Source organism: Podarcis vaucheri (genome assembly GCF_965113315.1).
Source record: "Podarcis vaucheri genome assembly, chromosome: 7".
NCBI classification, from domain to species: domain Eukaryota; kingdom Metazoa; phylum Chordata; class Lepidosauria; order Squamata; family Lacertidae; genus Podarcis; species Podarcis vaucheri.
In genome coordinates, this window is record NC_138765.1 from 12167256 (window position 1) to 12192794 (window position 25539).

Below are 25539 nucleotides of genomic sequence, written 5' to 3' on the forward strand. Positions count from 1 at the left end.
GAAATTATTGTGTCGTTTAATAACTTAACTGTTTATATTTGGACAACTTTTCTGCTGTACTTTATTGGAAGGAGAAAAATAATCATTTCCGTAATAACAATTTAAACAATTTATTTAAGTATAGCAATAACATTATAGCATATATATCCATGCTTGTTAACTGATGTGGTTAAACAATTAAAAAAAAAATCTAGACTGAGTTTTAGCACACATGAAAAAACTTAAAACAAATCCTTATTTCCTGATGAATAGCTTTTGGACTATAATGTAACTTAAATAGAAAACTATCTTTAGAAAGATTTTTCCTCCAAATAAATATATAACTATTAAATATTGTAAATATTAAAGATTATACCAGAAAGAATGAGTCTGACTAGTGATTTAAATTGATTTGATTTAAATCAAAACCACCCTGTTTGAATTATGAGCAACAGAAGGAATTAAGAGATTGGTGTTATGATATAAGAGAGAGAAGATAGGGAGCAGTAAGGGGGGGAATAATAATAAAAAACACACCATGGAAAACGGAGTGGGAAGTCAACAAAACAAAAAAAAGTTTTTTTGTATTGGGGTGTAAATGTGAAATTTAATAAAATATAAATGCGGGGGAAAGAAAGAAAGAAAGACAGACAGACAGACAGAAAGAAAGGGTCTCTGATGTAACTGCGCTGCAATGCAGTGTTGACAATCCATCTCCATCGCTCCTATGCCTTTAAGATTTTATCCCTTAGCAGAGAAATGGGTTTCATTGACAACAACTTACCCTAGACAGATCAGACCCATCGTTCTCCGTACACAGATATTGTTGAAAATACAATGGTCCTGCCCGCTGCACTGAACTGTGCCTGCCTCCCCCTCTCCAAAAAAGGCTCTGCCCCAAGGAACACACAAACCCGCAAGCCATATCCCTCTCACCTTGCTGCAAGCATGGCAGTCTCGGTAGTCCTCGCAAAGGATGCAGTTGCCGGGGGCCAGGATGAGGCGCACGCTGCCAGCGCCACAGCCGCCGGCATCGTCCTTATGCGCCAGCCGCCGGTGGCAGGTGGCACTGACCGGGCACCAGCCGCAACCCTGGTCGGCCAGGCAAGCCAGGCAGGAGCGGTAGGTGGCGCACAGCTCTGAGCGATAAGGCTCCAAGAAGAAGTAAGAGATCTCCTGGCAGGAGAAGAGAAACGAAGATAAGCATCACCTGGTATAAACATCGCCGCATCTCTCTGTGTCGGAGGGGATGCAGCGAGCGAGGTTCGCTTCCTTTATTTCTATTTCATTTCTTAAAATTTATATACCACTTGATTGTCTAAGAAACAAACCAACCTCAAAGCAGCTTACAAGAAGAACGCATGGAAATAACCAGTAAAAAACAACAATTGTAAAACTTCAAAAAATCATTAACATCTTGATGTTAGCATTAAGATAAATTCAACAGGGTAAATAAGTTCTGATGGATGTAATAATGGAATGCTGAATGGTTTAGTTTATACAAAATATGCAGGGATTTATATTACACAAAATGAACCATGGAAAGAGAAGAAGGGAAGTCATTGATATTTTAAGGTTGTTTAAATGAATATTTTAAAACGTAAAACAGAAAATTTAATAAAAATTATAGAAAAAATAATAATTAACATCTTCTTTTTCGGACAATTTAAAGAAATATTCTTATATGATGAATACGTTAGCAGGATTTGAACTGTGAGCAACAGAAGAACTTGAAGATTATAGCAGCGTTGTTATGATAAAAGAGACACGAGACAGGGCGCAACAGAGGGAGAGTAATAAAAACACAATGGAAAAGGGGGTGGGAAGTTGACAAAAAAATAACAAAGAAAAAATGTTTTACTATCTACTGAAATCCATGTGTTCAATTTTTGGAAAACTTAATAAAAATGCGATAAAAATTAACTAATATCAGCGATATACTAAAAAAAAAGTCAACATTCTACATGTCTGCATAGACAAAAATGTTTTGGCAGGTGCAGAAAAAAGCCCACGGGAAGAGCCCTCTCCCAGGAACTGGTATTCAAAAGCACAACTGCCCCCGCCTGCAGATATCCTTCGCTCCCTCACATCCTGTTCCTCTTGGATCCTGAATATTCCTCAAAAGCTGCCTTGTCAATGGCAGCAGTCTGCGCTCGCAGCAACGTGAACCAGAAAGCAGTGGGTTCTGCACTCGAAGTCCCTGAAGACGAGCGAGGCTGCAAACCTCTCCCCATGGAAGAAGAAGAAGAAGAAGTGTTTGGATTTGGTATCCCGCTTTATCACTACCCGAAGGAGTCTCAAAGCGGCTAACATTCTCCTTTCCTTTCCTCCCCCCCAGCAAACACTCTGTGAGGTGAGTGGGGCTGAGAGACTTCAGAGAAGTGTGACTGGCCCAAGGTCACCCAGCAGCTGCATGCGGAGGAGCGGAGACGCGAACCCGGTTCCCCAGATTACGAGTCTTAACCACTACACCACACTGGCTCTCTCACGGAGAGGGCGAGATACTCACGCTGCCCCCGGGCACTCCTGTGCGATCCCACGTGAGGGTCAACTCGCTCGTCTGCCCGTTGCCGGAATTGTTGAGGTGGCCTTCGACCAGGACGGTGTACTTATTGCCCCTCTCGGTGCTGGGGAAGAGGCGCTCAGCCCCAGGGCGTTGCAGTAACCGCTTCTCTTTCTCCTGCTGCACTGCCCAGCGGCCCACCTCCTCCTGAAAGGGAAGGCGGGAGGGCTAGGAAGAGCAAGTTCTGCAGCCCAGAGTGGCCTTCTAAGCGAGTCAGAAGTTGGGGCAGCTTTACAAAGATGCACTTGCTTGCTTGCTTGCTTGCTTGCTCACCTGCCTTTAAGCGTAAGAGTCTCCTGCAGACGAGCTGGTCTCCCCCACCCGCCCATTACTCTCCTTTTAAAAAAGGGGGTTTCTGGTGACTGAGCCACTGCCTATGTTTGATTATGGTCACCAAATGCTATAAATCGGAACCATTTTAACACTACTTAAAACGGTGTTGTGTAGCGGTGGCTAAAGTGTGGTACTAAGGCCTGGGAGACAAGGATTCAAATCCTCAGTTGGCCATGAAGTTTGCTGGGTGACAATGGAGTGACTTCTGAGGGTGAAGTCAAGCCGCTGTGTGAACAGCACCAAAGTAGTCTCCTTGGGAGTCCAAGCCTAGGCAGTGTGTGTGGAGGTCCTGGGCTGCCCAGGTGACGAGACCCCCCCTCTCAGACTCGCTGATGTGGTCCAGAGAAAAGCAGAACAAGACATCTGGCACTGGCTGAGCAGCGGGAGTTGCCGGAAGGAGGCGCACAAGACTCTATCCAGCTGTCTTAGGGACTCCACTCCAGATTTTTGCAGGATCTCTCCTGAAGATATCCCACAAGGCAGCAGAGGCCAGAGTTTGCCTTCTCCTAGATGGGCCACCTTCCCAGGTGGACAAGGCCCATCTGCCCCTCATTTCCCTCTACAGCAGGTGCAGAAACCACCTTCTTGACTGCTGGACCCAATCTTGGTTCCGTCTGCTCAATCCACCAGAATCTGTCTCTGCGTGCCAGGAAAGTCCCTAACTCACCACAGGTTTGAGATCCATTGGCTACTCTCACCTGGTTCAGACTCTTCCTTAGCTCTTAAGGCCCCCCCCCCCACATTCTCTCTCATAGGCCCCGTGGGGAGTACAACTCTGATCTCTGACCACTGGCCATGATGGATGGGGAAGAGGAAGGCTGCCCCAGAACCTTTCAAGCAGACAGCCCCACCCCCACCCTGAAACCCCCCAGAATTGAAATGCTTTATTGTCACTTGTACAACTTGTATACAGCGAGATTACATGAGCACCCCCCACTCAGCTCTCTTAGTCTTAATTCCCCTCGTTTACTGACGCACACCCACCAAACCCGAAAGTCAGTTGCCCTGTTGTTCTCTTTTCATTCAGCAGCCTAACAGCCCACAGATAGAAGCTGTTCTTTACCCTGTTGGTGCGACTAATCATGCTTCTATATCTTCTGCCTGAGGGCAGGAGATCAAGAAAGTGCCGGCCAGGGTGTGAATCATCCCTGAGAATTTTCCTCACTCTCCTGAGGCAACGTTCTTCCGCGATGTCATCCAGCAGATTCACGGGACAGCCCATAATATCTTGTGCTGTATTCACCACCCTCTGTAGGCCCTTCCTATCAGTTGATGTCAAACCAGCGTACCACACCGCGATGCAGTAGGAAAGGACACTTTCTATTGTGGACCGGTAGAAGGAGAACATTAAATGTTGATTGACATCGTTCTTTCACAGTACAGTGGTACCTCAGGTTACATACGCTTCAGGTTATATACGCTTCATGTTACAGACTCCGCTAACCCAGAAATAGTGCTTCAGGTTAAGAACTTTGCTTCAGGATGAGAACAGAAATCGTGCTCTGGCGGCGTGGCGGCAGCAGGAGGCCCCATTAGCTAAAGTGGTGCTTCAGGTTAAGAACTGTTTCAGGCTAAGTACGGACCTCCGGAACAAATTAAGTACTTAACCCGAGGTACCACTGTACTCTGAGGAGATGGGAGTCTCTGTTGGGCTTTCTTAAGCACCTGGGTTATATTGATTTTCACTGAGATAAACTCCTAGGAATTTAAAGGAAGAGACTCTTTCCACACAGCCCTCCCTGATGTACAGCGGGGCTAGTTCTCCTCTCTTCCTCTGAAAGTCCAACACCATCTCCTTTGTCTTGCTGATATTAAGGTATATATATTCCATACCCTGCGGCACCTTATCTCCCTGCTTCAAACCCGAGTTCTGCCCCCGGACTGTTGTATCCTTACCAGCTCCGACGCGCCAGGGGCCCGGGCCAGCTTGGCAATCACAAAGAGGCGCTGGATGCGTGCCCAGATTGAGATGTCTTCGGCAGGTCCGGAGCTGCTGACCAGCGGGTGAATGAAGCCTTTGTAGACCAGGGAGACGTCCATCTCCGTGCTGGGGTTGAGGGTGATCGTGGTGCTGCGGACGATGGAGACCTAGGCAGAGGGACAGTTGTCACAGGCTGATCTCTTGCAGAGTCCAGGGCAGGGAAAGGCCACCTTGAGACGGCTGGTCTCCCTGCCGATTCTCTCCATTGTCCAGAGCTGGGTGACATCGCCCACCTGGCACCACTCAGGCCATCAGTTCAATAGCCACTGCATACTCAGAGAAAGTTGGGGGAAATGGCAAATTAGGGCGTTATTAAATTACTGTTTCGGGGAAAGAAATAAGAGGGTTTGCTCTTCAGATAGGGCAAGAGAAAAGGCAAAACAGTACCCCAGAGTCCCATCCAGACCAGGCAGTCAAGAAGGATTACTGTAGTCGATGTTATCGAAAGCTGCTGAGAGGTACGGCGGAACCAACACTGTCCCTGCCCAGCTCCCAGCTTTATGTTATCTGCCAGAGACTTAATGGCATTAAGAGACTTAGCATGATGGTTAAGAGCGTTGGACTAGGACCCGGGAGACCAGGGTTCAAATCCTCCCTCAGCCGTGATGTTCATTGGGTAACCTTGGGCCTGCTGTTACCTCTCAGCCTCACATACCTAGCAGGGTTGTGTTGAGGATAAAATGGGGAGGGGGTGAACCATATATGCCACCTTGATCTCCTTGAAGGAAAGAGGGGATATAAACAGATTCATAAATGAAAAATAAAATATCTGTGGCATCCAACTTCCTGAAGAATTGTGGGGAAAGATGTGTAAGTCAATTAATCAATCAACCAACCAACAAATTGGACATTATTTTATTTCATATTTTTTTCTTCCCAAGTATATCGTAATTTTTTTATTTAAAAAACCGTATTTTGAATAGGTTACTTTTCTGAACGTTTTAATTACAGATAACCTATTATGGAGTTGAGTTAAATTAAATTGCACATTGCACTGTATTCAGATCACAGCCCTCCCGTGTGATGGATGCGTGTGTCTTTTAATGAACACAGCAGAGTGAAAAATTATGAGTCATTGCAGGGAGGGAGGGGGGTGTTGTGTATGAATTTAATAGCGTTTAGCTTACTTTTTAGTTGCTATCTTGTTAACATCGTTTTACAGATTATAAATGCCTTATTGATTTGTTAATCGCGTGGTACGAATTACGCTGTAATTGTGATGTTTAGCTTATATTCTAATTGCCTGTTTGTTAATTGTGTTTTATAGACTGCAATTGGTTTACAGACGATTTGTTAATTATATTATATGATTTATGCTGCACTTGTGATGTTATGCTTTTTGTTATTTATTGCTTGCAACCTGCTTTGGGATTCATTTGACTGGAAAGCGGCAAAGAAATGCAACCGATAAATCAATCAATCAGTCAATCAATCAATCAATCAATCTGCTGATGGTGTATATAAATCTGAAGACCACTCTCGCCATTACCTTATCAGGCTGGGAATCGTTGCGTGGCTGCTGGTAGGTGATGAGGTGGAGGCCAGGGAGGAAGTTTTCATGCTGACATTGCGCCAAGGAAGTGACAAAGAAGGGCTGAGGACCCCACCAACCATAGGTCCCAGAGATTTTCCCCACCTGGCACCTGCCCTGCTCTGCGGAGGAAAAGGAAACAGGAGTGTCGGAGAGTGGATTTCTTCAGCACATGGTTTCTGTTGAAATATGAAAGGCGCCGGCTCCTTACGACACACCTGTTTGGACAAGCATTCTCCTGATCTGAATCTCCTGTTTTTATTTTTTATTTTAAAGCTATGCTGCTTTAATGGGCTTGTTTATTATGCATTTCAATTACAGACGTTTCAGCATTTTGAATAAATCGCTTCAGGGTGTATTTAAATATTATTATTATTATTAAGAGCATCTGCAACCCATTCTTCAGCCAAAAACAGTCTCAAAGTGCCTCACATGCACTCAGTTAAGAGAAGGCGGTTCCTGCCTGCAAGCTTTACGGTCCTTTAAAGAAAGGCACACAAGGGGAAAAGAAATGGAGGGAAGAGGAAAAAATAAAACTCAAGCGTCCCAGCTCTTAAAGAGAGGTTCTTCTAATGCCCAGCTGCAACTGTTCAGAGGTAGGTGGTGCCTGCCTAATGGAGTTTCCGTCAGCAAAGTAGATGAAGTGAGTCCCTGCTTCCCATTCTCCCTCACTGAGGCACTGAACTGCCTTGGTTTTCCTTCTTGAAATCAAAGGCGATATACAACTTCTATTATTTATCATTCTTTTTAATCTCTTTAAAAACAACAATGAGGAATACAGTGTTCATTCCTGTCAACTTGCTCCCAGGCTTGTGGCGAGCCTGTAGCCCCAAAAGAGCATTATTTGTAATGTCATTTTAAGAAGTGTGCCTCGTAAACGCGGGTTTGTGGCAACAGGCGGAATGGCCCGGCTTGGCTCACTTACCTGAGAGAGGCATGCACGTCTCATTCTGCACACACCAGCCAAAGGGTCCCGGGGCACGAGGCAGAGAAGCGTTGGTGCCGCCAAAAGCCAGGCAGGACTGGCAGTCAACTAAGAGGCGGGCCAAGCCCAGGCAGCCAGTATTGGGGCACTGAGGAGAAGGAGGGGGAAAAACATTAATGAGCCCTAAAAGCTTGCACTCCCAGTAGCCAGCATGGTGCGCTACCGATGTTGCCAAATTACAACTCCCACCATCTCACAGTGGACAACCAGTGAGATTTCCACTCCTGTCCATGCACAGCTACTCATCTCTGGATCGCCACGCACCCCACACTCCCAGAGGTAAAGGTAAAAAAAGGTAAAGGACCCCAGGACGGCTAAGTCCAGTCAAAGGTGACTATGGAGTCTGGCGCAACGGGACACCGTGACGGAAGCCAGAGCACACGGAAATGCTGTTTACCTTCCCGCCACAATGGTACCTATCTATCTACTTGCACTGGCGTGCTTTCGAACTGCTAGGTTGGCAGGAGCTGGGACAGAGCAACGGGAGCTCACTCCGTCACATGGATTTGAACCGCCAACCTTCCGATCGGCAAGGCCAAGAGACGCAGGTGGTGCTGTGGTCTAAACCGCTGAACCCCCAGAGTTACTCACAGTGCTGTGGGGCTGGGTACTCTGGCAGCCTCTCATACACCAGGCACATTCTGGGTCCTTGGCACACGTGGTTTTTTCAGTGTAAATGGAGCAGTAGTCCAAGTGGTACTGAAGCCGTGGGGGAAGAAGCAAAGGTGTGGGTCAGTGACCCCTCAAGTCAGTCCTGCATCCAGAAAGGCACTCGGCGATGCTGCCTTACAAAGTGCCCCACACAAAGGGAGGGTGTGCAGCTCCTGCCCCCCACACCCTGCCCTCCAGCAGAATGCAAAGACTGTCTCTGCAACAAAACACATTCTTTATTTTTTAATGTATCCATTTTAAGGTGTTACATACAGCTTGAAATAGAATAATGTGACAGTGATGAGCACATCTCCAAACTTGGCATGGGGGTTTCCAAGGTGGGGGGTAGCAGACTCTGTTCGTGTTTGGGGCACCAGGCACCATTTTGAATCAAGATGGCGGACTAACACTTTTGGCGTGACTTCACCTGATTTTTGGGAAGCGGGTCCAAAATCGCGAACTGTGCTGTCCATTTTAAAAGCGCAGTTTTTTGTTTGTTTGTTTCCACAAATCACCAGACACCCCTGCTGGTTATAGATAAAGCAATAAATAAAATAAAATAAAATAATCTCAAGCGGCGAATAAGAGTACTGAGGGAGGGGAACATAACATGTAAATCATAAAACAAAATTTCAAAGCCTAATTAGAATTCCTCCATTGCATAGACTATCAGTTGCAAAGGAATTGCATACATGAACACATCAGGAGAGACCATTACTTCCTGGAGCAAGTTAACCAGCCTAATTCTCTAATGAACTCCAAGTCTCATGCATTTATTTGTAAAATTTCCCAGTTTTACGATTTTACAGTTAAAAGTATACATCTGAGAGGCCCTAACTGGGGTGTATGTGGTTGGCCTGGTTAAGACCAGAAGGCCCTCTCCTAGAGCACAGGTGACAGGCCAGCTCTTAGGATGCTGAGGTTTCGATGGGCCCACGGTCAGGCAAGCCCATCGGAAGCAGGGAAAGGGAAGGGGTTAAGGGAGGCAGAGTCACTTACCATCTGAGAAGGCACCTGGAAGACAAAAGTGGGCACCTTGTACGCTAGGAGGTCTCCCCGCGGCACCCCGCTGTAGCCGCCAGCCACAACCAGCACGTTCCCGTTCATGACAGCGGCCACATGGGAGTAGCGGCCTCGCGCCTGGGCCTGATTCTTGGCCTCGTGCTCTGAGGGAAGGAGAAAGAGACCAGGTCAAGGGCAGCCTATTGCGGTGTCACAACAAGGCGCTGGAATTGGGGCCCGGGAAAAATAGGGTGCCATATAAAACTATACATTTTGGGAAATGGTTTGTCTGTCTACCTGTTCCCCGTGGGTTTAGCCACCTCTCGAGATATCGTTGCCAAACTTGGCATGAGTGTTCTGAGGTGGGGGCAGCAGTCTTTGTCACCAACTGGTCACTAGGTTACAAGTTGGTGGACCAAAATGTGACTTTGGCATGACCTTGCCCCCTTTTTTTTGGCGTAAGTTCGTCCATCTCTTGAGATATCATCACCAAACACAGCATGAGAGTTCCTGAGGTGGGGTCTTCATCAATATTTGGGAGCCATTTTGAATCAAGATGGCGGACCAAATTTTAACTTTGGCTTGATTTTTGGTGTGACAGATCAAAACTCAACGATTACACTATCCGTTTAAAAAAACCACACCAATTATTATTTTTTTGTTCCTTTGCAAGAGGAATGAGCAATCTGTGATCTGCTGGACTACAACTCCCATCAGTCCCAACCATTGGCAGGGCTGGATGAGGCTGATGGGAGCTGGAGTACGAGGAGAGATATAAGAGGGATATGGGCTCCTGCTTTACGAGCTCTGTGGCAAAAGGATGATCAGCAAGCTCAGGTGCCCCCTTTCCTTTCAACGCTGCGATGAGAGAAGCTGGACCTGCGGAACTCCTCTCCTCCCCAGAGTACTTGATACAGAAGTGCTCTTTCTATAGGGAAGTTGACCACTAAAAATTCTGTGGCACCATCACGACCCTGCAGCAAACTAAGAGGGCGAGCGCAATTTCCTAGAATCAGAACCTTCCCTCACCGTGGGAGAGTGGAGGCGCCAGATCGTGATTGGAGACCCACTGATGGCAGCCCAGGTGGTAGAAGAAGATTTCGTCCTCGTAACATTTCTCCTCGTGGTAGTGGATGTGGACGTTTCCCCCTGGATAGGAAGGGGAAGAGAAGCAAAAAAATATATTATAATAAAAACTAGGTTGTGGGACATTGAACGCCAGGAACTAACAGCAGCAGCAGAGAAAACATGTTCCCCTTTTAACTTTCAACTTTCTTGGGCATATGAAATTAACCACAATTATCTTGAATTTTTGATCCTCAAGAAAGAAGGGCATTTTTGCTGGCCAGGTTTAATTCAAATCCTTCAAACCTCCTATGGGGAAGGTTCTTGGGAATGGTGGATGGAGAAAGAATTTGCCCATGTGAAGAGCATCAGGTGGAAACTCTTACACATATGGTTCTTAAATGTAAACTATATGGTGATCTCCACCAGCAGTTCCTAGATCAACTCTGCATCCCCAAATGGAAACCAGAGCTAGAGGTCATACATTTTCTATTACTGGGGAATAATCAGGAGCTCACCAAGTTAATGGCTTTATCTTTATCTGGTATTTTGTCGTCGAAACACATTGTAGATGTCTGATCTCCCTGGTAACCTAGAGATGTAATGTTAGACTGCTTTGTGTCACTGGGAAGGAAGGAATTCTGTATTGATTTGCTATGGATGTTTGTATGTGATGCCAATAAAAGGTTTGATGATGATGATGATATATATATATATATATCCGTATTTTTCGCTCTATAACATGCACCCGACCATAACACGCACGTAGTTTTTAGAGGAGGAAAATCCATAGGCATGCCACCCGTAGGCATTTCCTCCATAACACGCACAGACATTTCCCCTTACTTTCTAGGAGGAAAAAAGTGAGTGTTATGGTGCAAAAAATACGGTATATACACACAATGGTGCAGTAAAATGTCCAGCTATTTCCAGTGCCTAAGAACACAAGGAAAGCCTGCTGGATCAGGCCAAAGGCCCATCTAGTCCTCTTCTCCAACCAGATGTCTGTCGGAAACGGGCAAGCAGGATTCATGCCCATGAGCCCTCTCCCTTCCTGTGGTTTCCAGGAACTGGCATTCAAAAGCATTGCTGCCTGATTGCAGAGGCAGTACATAGCCATTATGGCTAGTAGCCACTGATAGCAACTGATAGGGGATATGGGGACGGGGGGCAATACAGTCATACCTTGGAAGTCAACTGGAATCCATTCCGGAAGTACGTTCGACTTCCAAAACGTTCGGAAACCAAAGCGCGGCTTCTGATTGGCTGCAGGAAGCTCATGCAGAAAACTGGAAGCCACGGACCCCCCCGTCGGTCATTCAGCTTCCAAAAATAGTTCACAAACCGCAACACTCACTTCCTGGTTTGTGGCATTCGGGAGCCACAGTGTTCAAGAACTAAGCTGTTCAAAAACCAAGGTACGACTGTACTTATTCCCTTCCTTCAATACAGGCTTTTCCCTTACTGAGACAACAGAAATTTTACAGGAAATGGAAGCTTTGGCAATGTTAATTTAACAATACCGTACTAAACTTGGTAACAGGGTCGCCAGTTCTTTTTCCTGGCTCTGCTCCTGTGCCTTTAGCACCAACCTGGATACGCAGCAATTTAGCACATGAAACTTTGCCTGGCATGCAAATAAAACGGCCTGGGGAGCCAAGTTTCTGTGTCTCAGGCTGTCAGAGGAAAAGGGTCAATGCGAGGAGGGCAGGGGTTTGGGGAATGGTGGAAAACTGGTTTGTATTATCTGCACCAAAAATGATTAGGAACAGAGGAAGATACTGAGTCAGAACATGAATCCATTTAGCTCAATAGAGTCTACACAGATCAGCAGCGGCTCTCAAGGATTTCAGACAGGATTGTCTGCCGGCCTTACCTGGAGATGTTGATGGGGACTGAACCTGAGAACTTCGGCATGTTATGCCACCAAGCTACGGCCCTTCCCCAAATTCCCAAATATCCGGTATTGGAAGAGGAAGGAAAGATCTGACCCCCACCCCAATTCTCACATTCCTCCACGCACCCCTACCCAAAGGGCTGGAGAGGCCATACTCACCATACACAACCATGTAGTTGCCAATGACTGTAGCAGAGTGAAAGGCCCGTTCTCGAGGTCCCCGGTGCGAGTCCTTCGCACGCAACGTGCTCCAATAGCGCAGGTCCACATGGAAGAGGTCGGTGGTGTTCACACGCACGCTGAAGCTGAGGGCAGGAGAGTTTCAGGTAAGCTTTTCTTCCTGCCTTGGTCAGACCACACCTGTGGGGCTACCTTTGAGGGTGACCTGGAAACTACAACTAATCCAGAATGCAGCAGCTAGACTGGTGACTGGGGGCGGCCGCCGAGACCACATAACAACAGTCTTGAAAGACCTACACTGGTTCCCAATACGTTTCCGAGCACAATTCAAAGTGTAGGTGCTGACCTTTAAAGCCCTAAATGGCCTCGGTCCTGTATACCTGAAGGAGCGTCTCCACCCCCATCGTTGAGCCCGGACACTAAGGTCCAGCTCCGAGGGCCTTCCGGTGGTTCCCTCGCTGTGAGAAGCCAAGTTACAGGGAACCAGGCAGAGGGCCTTCTTGGTAGTGGCACCCGCCCTGTGGAACGCCTTCCCACCAGATGTCAAAGAGAAAAACAACTACCAGGCTTTTAGAAGACATCAGAAGGCAGAATTGTTTAGGGAAGCTTTTAATGTTTAAGAGGTTATTGTATTTTAATATTCTGTTGGAAGCCGCCCAGAGTGGCTGGGGAAACCCAGCCAGATGGGCGGGGTATAAATAATAAATTGTTATTATATTATTATTATGGAATCCTGTGTCCAGTTCTGGACACCACAAATGAAGGAGGATAGTGACAAGCAGAAACGTGTAGAGAGGAGGACAACCAAGGTGATCAAGGGTCTGGAAACCAAGCCTTATGAGGAACGGTTGAGGGAGCTGGGTATGTTTAGCCTGGAGGCTGAGAGGAGATACGATAGGCACCTTCAAACATCTAAAGAGTTGTCACACAGAGGATGGAGCAAACTTGGTTTCTCCGGCTCCAGAGGCTAGGACCCAAACCAATGGACTGAAGGTACAAGGAAGGACACTTGAACATCAGGAAGATCTTTCTGACAGTAAGAGTTTGACAGTAGAACGGACTCCATTGGAATGTTGTAAACTTTTCTTCACGGGAGGTTTTTAAACTGAGGTTAGGTGGCCATCTGCCATGGATGCTTGAGTTGACATTCCAACTATACAATTCCAGCTCTACAAATCCTATGATTCATATCACCCCCTTCATGTTTCCATCATCTCAAGTCTGCCCACAGCGTCAGCATCAATCTCATTTTGCCCAGAGGGACTGTTTATTTCAACACATATGTTTAAATTAGAATTGCTGGGTTTTTCTTATAGTTAACGTGAGCTGATATGGTCTCTTCCTTTTTCCTTCCTGTTATATTTGCAATAAAAATAGATTTTAAAGGAAGCAATTGCACCCACAAGCATTGACTCAATAACCTGAGAAGAAGGTGGGAACTTAGCCTCTATCAGGGATGGGGAAAACATGGCTCTCCCAGGGTTACTGGACTACAACTCCCATCAACCCCAGCCAGCATGGCCAACAGCTAGGGCTGATGGGAGTCGTAGTCCAATGCCACCTGTAGAACCACAGGTTCCCCATCCTTTGTCTATATGCCAGCTATACCAACCAAGGCGACTTCCTGCATCAATAGGCCAGAGGAAGTTGTAAATCAAACCCCCAAAGGCCTTTTGCACCAGTTTCCCTCAATGTTCTGAACAACAAAAAGATCTACTTCTGCTATACACATATCTTCCTATATACATAAAATTGTAAGGCTGCCGTCACGCTGCAGTCTGAATGGCCACCAATAGAAAGCTACGACTGGGTGGCAGGCAGCCAAGGGAAGCTGTTCAAAGGAGTAGGGTGGGGGGCGTTTCACAGAGGAGTGTGCAGGGGTTGGTGAGTTGTAAAGGGAGGAGGGTTTGGCCAGTTGTAGGGCAGATAGGTGGGGTTGGTTGGTGGAGTGAGCAGGGGTGGCAGCCCCTGGTATGTATGCCCACAGTACTCCCAGTTTCTCTTTACCGAGCAGTTGAGGGTCGGTGCCCGCCGTAAACCAGGAGAGTGCGGGAGGCTGCGTGGAACACCATGGAGTGGCCTGCGGCTGCGGGAGCCTTGCCGCCTGAGGGCACCACCAACTCCCAGCGCCACATCCTCAGATGGAAGCGGTACATCTGTGAGGAAAAGACATCCACCGAGGTGCGGCCTGCGTAAAGGAAGGGAAACAAGTTAGCAGGGCTAAGAGCACCTATTTCCAGCTCTGGCTGGTTCACCGGCTAAAGCCCCCTTTTGGAAAGAAGTGACTTGGCAACCATGCTCCACGCTCATGTGACTGCTGGGCTGGACTGCTGCAATGTGCACCGCATGGAGCTGCCCTTGAAGACATCTCAGAAACATCCACAGGTCCGAAACGCAGCAGCCAGGTTACTTGACTGGGGTTCCGTACAGAATTCACACAGCAACCTGCTCTAAAACAGCTGAACCGGTCACCAGTTTGTGTCCAGGTCCAATTCAGGGGGTTCACGTGAGTGGTTAGAGCCCTGAATGACTTAGCACGTGAATATCTGGGCAATCAGCTCCTTTCCTACATACCCTCTCGGGTGTTAAGATTGGCAGAGGGGGCCCTCCTGATAGTTTCGCTGCCTTCAGAAGCTCAGGGGGTGGCAGCCCAGGAGAGGGCCATCTCTGTAACAGCCCCATAACCAGTCACAGGCAAACTTCAGCCCTCCAGATGTTTGGGACTACCATTCCCATCATCCCTAGCTAACAGGACCAATGCTCAGGGGTGATGGGGATTGTAGTCCCAGACAACTGGAGGGCCAGAGTTTGCCTATGCCTGCCCTAAACTATGAAAGTCCCTCCCCACAAGCCATTACAGGCACTTCCATTGTACCATTTCTGTTACGTGTTGAAGCTGCACTTATTTACCTCTGGCTTCTGACAACTCAGATAGATACTTTCAGGATCCACCCTAGTCTTCTGGTTTTAGATTATTTCGACTGATTTTAATCTTGTGTTTTTATATCGTTGCCACCCACCTGGAAATTTATGGTGACAGGCAGCTAAGGAATCCTATTATTATTATTATTAGTAGTAGTAGTAGTAGTAGTGGGTGAAGCAAAGTATTCCAGTACTCTACTTTTTCACGTCCCATTCAAGTCGCTGCCCTTCAGGTTATTGGAGGCTTTTAGGCAGAGGTTGGATGACTATGGATGCTTTAGTTGAGATTTTTGCATTGCAGGGGGGTTGGACTAAGATTCTGTGATTCTTGCTCTCACCTCCAAATATGTAAAGCCATTCATTCACCACGGCAGAGGCGTGGCCGGCCAGCCCAGGAGGTGGAGGAAACCAGGTGGTGTTGAGGGGCACCAGTTCCTGCCAACGGCCTTCCCAGGGCAGGTACATCCAGACGTCGTTTGTAAGAAAGCCGCTGGCCAGCTCGCCCCCAAAGAGGACCAGGAATCCCTCCCATGCCACGGCGACGTGGGAGTGGCGGGCCGACTGTAAAAGGGGGGGGGGACAAAGGAGTTAGACAAGTGGGAGGTATGGGATCAAGGCACAGTGGGGCAGATTTCCCCCCAGGGCCATTTCACACATGAAGCAGCTGCAAGGAAGGCTCAAGGGGCAGCCTCCTGGCTCTGAGATAATAATAATAATAATACATTTCTATTTATACCCTGCCCTTACCGGGCTCAGGGCGGCTAACAACAAATTTAAAACACTTAACTGATGCAACAAAAAACTACATAAAATACAGTATAAAACGTGAATAACAATAAATTCAGAATTCAAAAATCAATTTAGGGGGGAAATCCATCCAATAAAAATTAGATGATCGCCAGGGCTAGCTGTCTAAATTAGTCCTATTTGGGCCAGCGAGGAGACCAGGTGAGAGTTAGCTGTGGGATCCCAGAGTGGGTAATCTTCATAAAAAGGGGAAGGGGAGGAAAGGAAGGAAGGGGAATAAAAGATCGGGCTAAGTTCAAATTGAAAGGCAGGCGGAATAGCTCTGTCTTACAGGCCCTGCGGAAGGAGGTTAAATCCTGCAGGGCCCTGGTCTCATGGGACAGAGCATTCCACCAAGTCGGATGTGTGCAGACACACATTAATTATGATGCAGTCACACATTACATTTTTATGAGGATGCTATAAACATCTCAGGTTCATGGGCCCTAAAGGGCCTTGTTTAGATTTTTTTAATCTATACTTATTTTTAATAGTTGTTTTTTTTTAAAAAAAAACTTCATATTTTAAAAAGAATGATGCCAATTTTATATATACAGCGGTACCTCTGGTTACGAACTTAATTCGTTCCGGAGGTCCGTTCTTAAGCCAAAACCATTCTTAACATGAGGCACGCTTTCGCTAATGGAGCCTCCCGCTGCTGCCGTGCCACCGGCACACGACTTCCTCTCACATCCTGGGGCAAGTCACAACTAGGGGCATCTACTCCCGGCTAAGCAGAGCACGTTACCCAAAGCATCCATAAGGGGGGTGGTATGTAACACGAGGTTCCACTGTACTGTACTTGTTTCTAATTGGTTTATGGGTTTTAGTCATGTTTTAGTTATCATTTCATTTAAACACTGCTTGATATTTTTTCCCCTGACCAAGTGGTTTATATATTTTCTAAATAAACAGAATTGCTGCATAAATCGCTGCTGGGCAACAAAGGAAAGAAGAAGCTTACTGGAGAGGGGCTGAGCACTCGCCGATGCCAGACGTTGGTGGTGAAGTTATAGAAGACGAGGTCCCCCAGGGCCGTGTTCAGATCCAAACCTGGAGAGGAAGAAGAAAAGCCATGGGGCTACAGAACAGGAAGGAAGCGCCCCTTGGGACTGCAGGAGGGAAAGGAAGCACCCCAGGACTGCAGACCCCAAATGCCCAGAGCGGCTCCCTTCCTTCCACCCCACAGGAGTGGATAACTGGATTAATTTCTGACCTCCAAAGATGTACAGTCCTCCAGTGGAGGGCAAGAAGGCACCAGCCGCTGCCGTGCGGGGCCGGAAACTAGGATCCCGGGCGCTGACGTTGTACCACTTGCCGGCTCCTTGGTTCTCGCTCAGGGCTAAGTCACAGGCCCGGCCCACAAAGCCCGGTTCGCACCGGCAATGATCTGAGCCCTGTGGAGAAGCAGTACACCCTGTCAGGACAGCAAAACCTAAGGCTCCCTGCAAAGCACCACTGGCCCGCAGGCAGGGAGGAGAAACTCATCTCAAGGGGGAAAGGTAGCCCTTGTGCCTAGGAGTCTAGGCTTGGAAGCAAAACTGCAGGTATCCGAGAGACGTCCGAATGAGATTTCCAAGATTAGAGACACGGAGCAGGCCAAGATCTGGTGCTTGCAAAGAGTTCCCCAAGAGAAGCAAAAACCAGGGAAAAAATGAGGCAAAATAACAAAAACTGCAGAATAAGATTACACAAAGTAGCAGAGATTAGGCAATGTTGTTGTTGTTGTTGTTGTTGTTGTTGTTGTTGTTGTTGTTGTTGTTGTTCCCCGCTCATCTGGTTGGGTTTCCTCAGCCACTCTGGGCGGCTTCCAGCAAAATATTAAAATACAATAAAACATCAAATATTAAAAGCTTCCCTAAACAAGTCTGCCTTCAGATGTCTTCTAAAAGTCAGATAGTTGTTTTTAAACATCTGGTAGGAGGGCATTCCACAGGGTGGGCGCCACTGCCGAGAAGGCCCTCTGCCTGGGTCCCTGTAACCTCACTTCTCACAGTGAGGAAACCACCAGAAGGCCCTTGGAGCTGGACCTCAGTGTCTGGGCTGAACAATGGAGGTGGAGACGCTCCTTCAGGTATACAGGACCGAGGCCGTTTAGGGCTTTAAAGGTCAACACCAACACTTTGAATTGTGCTCGGAAACATACTGGGAGCCAATGTAGGTCTTTCAGGACTGGTGTTATATGGTCTCGGCAGCTACTCTCAGTCACCAGTCTAGCTGCCGCATTCTGGATTAGTTGTAGTTTCCGGGTCACCTTCAAAAGTAGCCCCACGCAGAGTGCATTGAAGTCCAAGCGAGAGATAACCAGAGTATGCACCACTCTGGCGAGACAGTCCAGAACAGAGAGCTGTGCAGAACTCAGTTGTTCCTGGAACTGAATTCGGATTGTCTCTTCGTTTTTTTTATTTTGCGAAAAGTGTGCCCCCACTCGAGAAATACAAGATGGAGGCTACTGGAGAAAGACAGGAGAAAGCTGTGTCTAGGGCAAGAAGTTTGGGGTGACCACCCCCCACCACACACACACTTGGCTGCTACAAATGCTCTTTATGGGGCAAGCACGGTGAGATCCAGAAAGTCTCAAGTCTTACCTGGCTGCAGCTGCCATGGCTCTGGCAGTAGGTGACGCAGTCAGGCATGGAGCAGCCCTCGCCGCCCCAACCTTGGAAGCATGTGCAGTGCCCGTCGTTGTCGCAGATCCCGTGTCCGGAGCAGCCCATTGGGCACAGTGAGACCGTGTAGGTGGCATTGAAGCCCAGGAGGTTGTAGTTGGCATCACTGAACAGGTGCAGCAGCATCTGCCAAGGAGTTAAGAGGGTGGGATGGTGCCAAGATCGCAGCTACATGCCCCACATGTAACCCAAGATCACAATTGCACGACTCGCGTGTCCCTTAAGAGACCACAGCTACGTGCCCCGTGTGCCCCTCAGAGTCTCCCCTCCTCTCCCCAGGATGCAGCAATCTCCAACCTCATCTCAACAAAAACTCATGAATGGCCACCTCCCGAACCCCAGAGCAAAACCTCCAGGCCACGGAGCCCTTCCATGCCCATTGGTCCAGGCCTATGTCTATTGGTTGCAACTTGAGCCCATCCAACCTCCGGGGTCAGTACCTTGCCAGAGGTGGCCTCGATGGTGGGGGGTAGGGTGCTGCCGCTGAGGCTGGCCAGCAAAGGACTGCTGGGAGAATCTCCATCGTAGATGAACAGGTAGTCATAGGTGCATTCAGTGTCCATGAACATGAACGTCAAGAGGATGCGGTAGCTGCTGCTGGGAGCTGAACAGGGTGGAAAAGTGGGGCGGGAGGGTTAGAGTACCAGGCACAGGACCAAGAATGGGCTTTCATCATTTCCTGACTCCTGTAAGGCAGGGGGTACCAACATGGTTCCCATGAGCCCTGGATGGTCTTCCCCTAGAGCCCACTAAGCTTCTTAGACCCCTTGGTCCAAGAGGCACTGAGTGGGGTCACCTTTTGTCCTGTGAAAAGTGCACAGAACTGAAGGAGGAAGTTTGAGGAAGGGCGCTCTTTCTCACTTCCTCTTTCACCTCTATGGGAACAAGGTTCTACGCCGCCAACAGCTGTGTGATAGGCAGGCATTCAAGAAGGGGCCATTCCCATTTCTGCAGCAGGAAAAGTGGGCACTTGCAGGATTTCTGTGCACCATGTAACTGCTGGGAGGCACAGAACCCCACTATCACCCTTCTTCAGATCACACGACTGATATATTTGGCAGGACTTCTCAAATGTATCATTAACCGGCTGATTTATATTTAAAGGTAGAAACAAATGGGTGGGGGAAACGGTTTTTTATTATTATCTTTATTTAGTTATTAGATTTATATACCACCCTTCATCGTAAAATCTCAAGAAAGTTCACTGAATAAAATGCAAGATAAAAACAAGTAAATACAGTCATACCTCGGGTTAAATATGCTTCAGGTTGAGCGTTTTCAAGTTAGGCTCCGTGGCGACCCGGAAGTAATGAAATGTGTTACTTCTGGGTTTCGCCGCTCGCGCATGTGCAGACTCTCAAAATGACATCACGCGCATGCGCGGAAGCAGCGAATCGCGACCCGCGCACACGCGGGTTGCGTTCACTTCAGGATGTGAACGGGGCTCCGGAACGGATCCCGTTCGCATCCAGAGGTACCACTGTAAGAAAAACAAAACAGCAAACTAAAAACCCCTTCTTCCCACAGACACATTTAAAAGGCTATAGAATATTAATCAGCTAAAGGCCTAGTTGAAGAGGAATGTTTTTGCCTGGTGCCTAATGGTGTTCAATGAAGGCGCCAGGCAAACCTCCCTGGGGAGAGCATTCCACAAACGGGGAGCCACTGCAGAAAAGTCCCTGTTCTCATGTTGCCACCCTCCAGGCTCTCGTGGAGGAGGCACTCGAGGAAGGGGCCTCAGAAGATGATTTCAGGGTCCAGGACTTTGGTTGCTGGTTTTGTTTGTAATTAAAGTCTCTGTTCTATCCTACTTTTTATTTTTAGTTTAGGTTGTTGCAGACAGCCACCATAGGACTTTCGGATAAAGGAGGTAGATTTATATACTTCCAATAAATAAAGAAGCCTCCCCAAATTCCTACCTTCCACTAGCCACTCGCAGTTGCCGTTGACAGAATAGTTGCCCGGCCCGTCCGTCACATAGCCTGATGCACTGCGCAGGACCTGGCGGTGCCCCTTACAGTCGCCACCGCTGGCCCAGCGGATCCCACACAGGGCTAAAAGCAGCGTTACCAGCAACCTCAGGCAGCCGTCCAATAAGGAATCCATGATGGGGTTTGGATCTCCCCACAATTCGGAGGCTGCTCAGCACAGTCCAAAAGGTGAAGGGAATGCCATAATCCAGCCTGAAAGAGCAGAGAAGAACTTCGGAGGTCAGGCAGAGTATACTGTTTATTTTCATTTTCATCATCGCCATCATCCGCACTGCCTGTTGCAACTTAAAATCACAAAAAATTAGGTGCATCCTAAAAACATACATCTCGAGTGCCAAAATAATAATAACAATAAATATAATTGTATTATTGATACCCTGCCCATCTGACTGGGTGTCAGGTGCATCTCTGTGGGGAGTTCCGCAACTTAGGGGCTGCTGGAGAAAACGCCCTCTCCCGAACCGCCATCCCACCAAAGCTTTTGAGGGCAGTGGAACAGCCAAGATGGCCCAGAGAGATTTTGGGGCACAAGGAGAAAGGCAAGGAGTTGTTTAGCACAATAGAACAGCCTTCACCAATCCATTTCTCTCCAGATGTTTTTTGGACTACAACTCCCATCAGCCCCAGCTCCAGCATCTGGAAGGCACCAAGTCAGCGAAAGGTAACTTTTGACAAACTTCCCATTCCCGGAACGTAGACAGGGCTCAGATCCACAACTTGTTACAAATGCTGAATTCGAGTACACGTAATAGGTATAGGACAGGACAGGATGTAGACAGAATAAAGGAAGATGTGGTGTAAAGGGGACTGTGCCTCCAAACTGCAGTCAGGGCTTTCCAATCCTTTCTCACAAGCAGCTTAAATTTGAGACCTTAAAGCAGCCATTGCCAAGCAGGTACCCTCCAGATGTTTCGGACAACTCCCACGGAGGGCACCAGCTTGGCGAAGGCTGCCTTACACCAATAACAAACCCACTCCCCGTAAGGCAAACCGGGTGTGTACATGCAGTGCTGTTTTTCTGGGGGGGACGCAGGGGTACATAAACCCCTAAACATTTTGTGACTCTTTGTACTTCTGTCCATTTACTGTGTATATTTTCCCGATTTGAATTATAAAATGGTGATTTTCTTGCGTCAAAATGACAGGTTCGTGGTTTATAGATAAGTAGGAATTGTGTTAGTCAAGGGTACTTTGAGTACTGAAAGGATCTTTTATCTGTTTCCCCTTTCTTTCCCATTGCCCCCCCTTTCCTCCCTTGTGTGTGTGTTTCCACTCTTTCTGTCTTTAGCGTACTTTGTTAACGGAAAAAAAAGGCCCAATAATAACATATGAGAGAATGGGAGCTCACTAAACACCCTAGCTGGACTCCTCCTGGCAACAAAGCTTCCATGAAGCCTTTTTGCCCCAGAGAGGATTCTAATATGCCCCTCCAGCTTGTCATCTCCAATTAGAGAAAAAAATAGAAATAAAATAAAGGGGCAAAAAATGGTTAAGTTTGTGTTGTTAAACTGTAGCCTAGAGCTGGAACATGAAACTGTAAATTTAATGGCGCTCAGAAGGCAGTAGATATAATAACAGCCCAGCCTGAGAGCCCACGCATTAGAGATCTTAGTTTCCCTTAAAAATAAAAATAAAAAAAGAAAAAGAAAAAGAAAAATGAATAAGAGATGTACTCAAAGATTTAGAAATATTTCAAGGGTTTGTATTTACATTGGCCTTGGCATCCACAGACTGTTCTTAAATCCGTTAACACCCCTAAACATTTTTTTTTTTTTTAGAAAAAAGCACTGTATACGTGTCACATGTGCGTTTAGTATCCCCCACCCACCCCAAAAAAAGGCTATATGGGAAAAGGAAGAGAAACCCATACACAGAAGGGAAGAAATTCCCTGGAACTGGTCCCAGCTGGGGAATCAAAACAAGTTTCCTAGGAGGAAACTTAGGTCCAGAGCAGGATTTCCCCCCCTTTTTCCCTTTAAGCATTACTTCTGGAGTTACAGGTCCTTGAAAAGGAGGAGACCCTAAAGTGGGGGGGGGAGTCCCTGCTAAGTCTTTGGGGTTGTGAGAATCATACCTTAGAGATGCCCAAAGGGGCTGCAGCACGCAACATAAATGCGCCTACACTGTGTGTGTGTATATTGAAAGGGAGGTTCATGATCCTCAGTTTGTGTTTGTGGGAGAGGAGAGGGCTTATTGTTTTTGTTTTGTCCTTCCTTTTATTGTGAATTTCGTGGTTATTTTATCTTGTATTTCTATACTGTCACCCTTCACCAGTAAATCTCAGGGCGGTATACATAATTAATAATAACAATAACAAAATTGAGTGGGGCGAACGTGGGGCCCGGGAAAGGGATAAATCCTGCAAACGGGTGACTTTGCAGCCAGGGGACTCTCTGGAGGAGGAAGGTGAGGGTCAAGGGGGGGTTCTATCAGGTGAGGTCTATTAGGGGGGCCTACAAAGGGGGGCATGCGGAGGCGTGCAATGAGGGGGGAATGCGGGAAAAGAGAAGACCCACCTCCCCCCCCCCACGCGAAGACCCACCTGCCGCCGACTCCGCTGCCCCCGCGGCCCATAGAGAGGCTCAGCCCGGGACCGATGAGGCGCAGCGAGACGACGGGGCCAGAGCGGCCCGCGGGAGGAGCGCGGCGCATAGAGAATGGAGGAGAGGGATAGAGGGGAACCGGAACGCGGACGTTCCCTGATTTCTATGGAAAGGCAACGGGCGATTGAAGAACCATAGAGGCCGCAGGAGGGAAGCGAGAGGCTAGAGCGGCAAGTTCTAGGCCGGTGTGAGTGTGTAGAGGCCGCCGAGGACCGTTGTCATGGCAACTGGAGGGACCGGAGGCGGGATGTTTGTTACCATGAAATTTAATACACCCGCTCATTTGATTATGTGTAGTGATTAATAATTGTTATTTTTATAATAGTTGTTTTTAATAATGAAAAAAATACCGTTTACAATGAAAATAGCGCGTTGGGATTGCTGCTGTTGTTAGATTCAGGCAGGCCTGTCTTCCGAGAGCAGCAGCACCGAGCATGTACAGAGTGCCGTTGTCCTGAATTTGGGGTGGGGAGCACGAGCAGAGTGCCATTCTCCTGAATTTGGGTAGGGGGTGGATTTTGTAGGTTTTTCACCCGCAAAGGCTTGTGAAGCTCATTATTTAGCGCGTGGACAGCGAAGGCGCAAGGTGTTGCAGGAAACCCCCTCCCCAATCATTCCGTTTGTACCAACTCGACACACTCACACACAGCATACGCGACGCTTCTGTTATCAATTCATAGAAAATCACCCGTACATCGGATCTGTACCGTTCCACTTTTATTTTACACCATGAAGGAAGGACTATCAAAGGGGAGAGACTTGACACAAGGCAGCCAACACATCCGCAGGGAGCCCTACCCAGTTAGCATGCCAACCTTGATGGTCCTAGACAGAAAATCATTACACTCACAAAGCACCTGCATATGGAAGTGGATTCAGTACGGACTGAAACAAAGGACAGTGACCAGCCCTTCCCTCTGGGGGCAGGAAACAGTGAACTCCTCTTTGTCCTCAGGAATGTAATCATGGGGAGAGGGGAAGGAGGAACGGGACAGGTGACAAGACACTCAGGTTACCACCACAACTCCTCCCTGAACCCCTCCTCTTTGTGATGTGTCAATGATGTAGTCTTAGGGGTGTAGCATGGGGGATTAGTACTGTAGCTAATAAAAGTTGGGGTCTTCTTTTGTTCAGGGCTTCCATCTTGCTTCATCCTGTGGTGAGTTGGAGTCCTGTTGCAACAGTCTCAATAAAGACCAAGCCTACTGGCTGCTGTTTTGCTCCAATTGTCCTGGTTGGTGTCTTTGCTTTTTGTCCAAGGGAGCCCTCGGATTTCTCTGTTAACAAAGGCATGGCCAAACTTGGCCCTCCAGCTGTTTTGGGACTACAATTCCCATCATCCCTGACCACTGGTCCTGTTAGCTAGGGATGATGGGAGTTGTAGTCCCAAAACAGCTGGTGGGCCAAGTTTGACCATACTGTAGGGGGAAGATCCCCAATGGGGATCAGAAGCCGCGATGACAGTGGCAGACACACAGACGCCGGCACGGACTTCTGTGAAGGCGGCGAGGAGGTTCCTCCTGAAGACTACGCGGAAGGGATGGAGAAACCCACCCACCCACCCTACCAAACGGCTGTGGGGCAGCGGGACACAATATTTGCTAATCCTTCGGTTGGAAGGAGCTTACCAAGAATGCCTCTCTCTCTCTCCTCAAAGATTGTGCATCCCACACTATCAATGCAAAAATGGGACATGAACATGTGCAAAATTATTTTTTTGTGATCTATGTTCACATCCAGATTGAATGCCCACGTGTGTGTGTGTGTGTGTGTGTGTGTCCGGTGCTAAACCATGAGAAGGCAACCTTTGGCCCCCTGGATGTTGCTGAGCTACAACTCCCAACAGCCCCAGCAAGCGTGGCCAATAGCCAGAGATGGTTGGGAGTTGTAGTTCAGCAATGCACTCTTGCGCTAGACTATTGATCCACAAATGTATTGTTAGTTATTGGTCAATGTACTGCTATTTATTAATGGCTGAATGAAATAGACTGATATTAACAGGCTTGTGGGTTGTTATGCTTCTGAATGCCCTCCAGGAATTCAGGAATCTGGGGATACTTATTTTTGGAAATAGAGGAAACAACAACCCTTTATTTTGAACAGGTGTCTCCACCCATCACAAGAAAAACTGTATGGTTGATTAATGCAACGGACAAGCTGATGGGCTTGGCACATATATGGAACGGAGTAACTCTGAAAGGTAAAAAGGCCAGAATCCATTGTCCAGTATTGGAACGTCTGTTGCAAAATGCCTTCTCCTAGGAATGACTGTTTTCTCTATTTAGCCATTCTTATTGACAATTATATAAGCTGTCTCTTGGTATCTGTTTTGTTATTATTGTTGTTTCATATTTATATATGAATAATATTTTAAAAATATGTTTCCATTCACCATCCTTTG

At 47.5% G+C, this 25539-nt stretch overlaps 1 protein-coding gene across 2 annotated transcripts in view; it reads right to left on the bottom strand.

The window, feature by feature from the left end:
* Positions 1-23194, bottom strand: part of MEGF8 (multiple EGF like domains 8) — a 62727-nt gene extending 39533 nt beyond the window's left edge. For both annotated transcript variants that reach the window (XM_082230919.1, XM_082230918.1), the window contains exons 1-17: positions 23078-23194; positions 20464-20727; positions 18985-19148; positions 18464-18670; positions 17092-17272; positions 16840-16928; positions 15428-15650; positions 14175-14355; positions 12147-12292; positions 10055-10174; positions 9023-9189; positions 7964-8071; positions 7313-7460; positions 6346-6509; positions 4772-4963; positions 2489-2689; positions 916-1155 (exon numbers count right to left, since the gene is read on the bottom strand). In XM_082230919.1, the coding sequence (XP_082087045.1) occupies positions 916-1155; positions 2489-2689; positions 4772-4963; positions 6346-6509; positions 7313-7460; positions 7964-8071; positions 9023-9189; positions 10055-10174; positions 12147-12292; positions 14175-14355; positions 15428-15650; positions 16840-16928; positions 17092-17272; positions 18464-18670; positions 18985-19148; positions 20464-20650 (2718 nt within the window). In that variant the 5' untranslated portion in view covers positions 20651-20727; positions 23078-23194. The remainder of the gene's footprint in view (positions 1-915; positions 1156-2488; positions 2690-4771; positions 4964-6345; positions 6510-7312; positions 7461-7963; positions 8072-9022; positions 9190-10054; positions 10175-12146; positions 12293-14174; positions 14356-15427; positions 15651-16839; positions 16929-17091; positions 17273-18463; positions 18671-18984; positions 19149-20463; positions 20728-23077) is intronic.
* Between the last annotated feature and the right edge of the window lie 2345 nt (positions 23195-25539).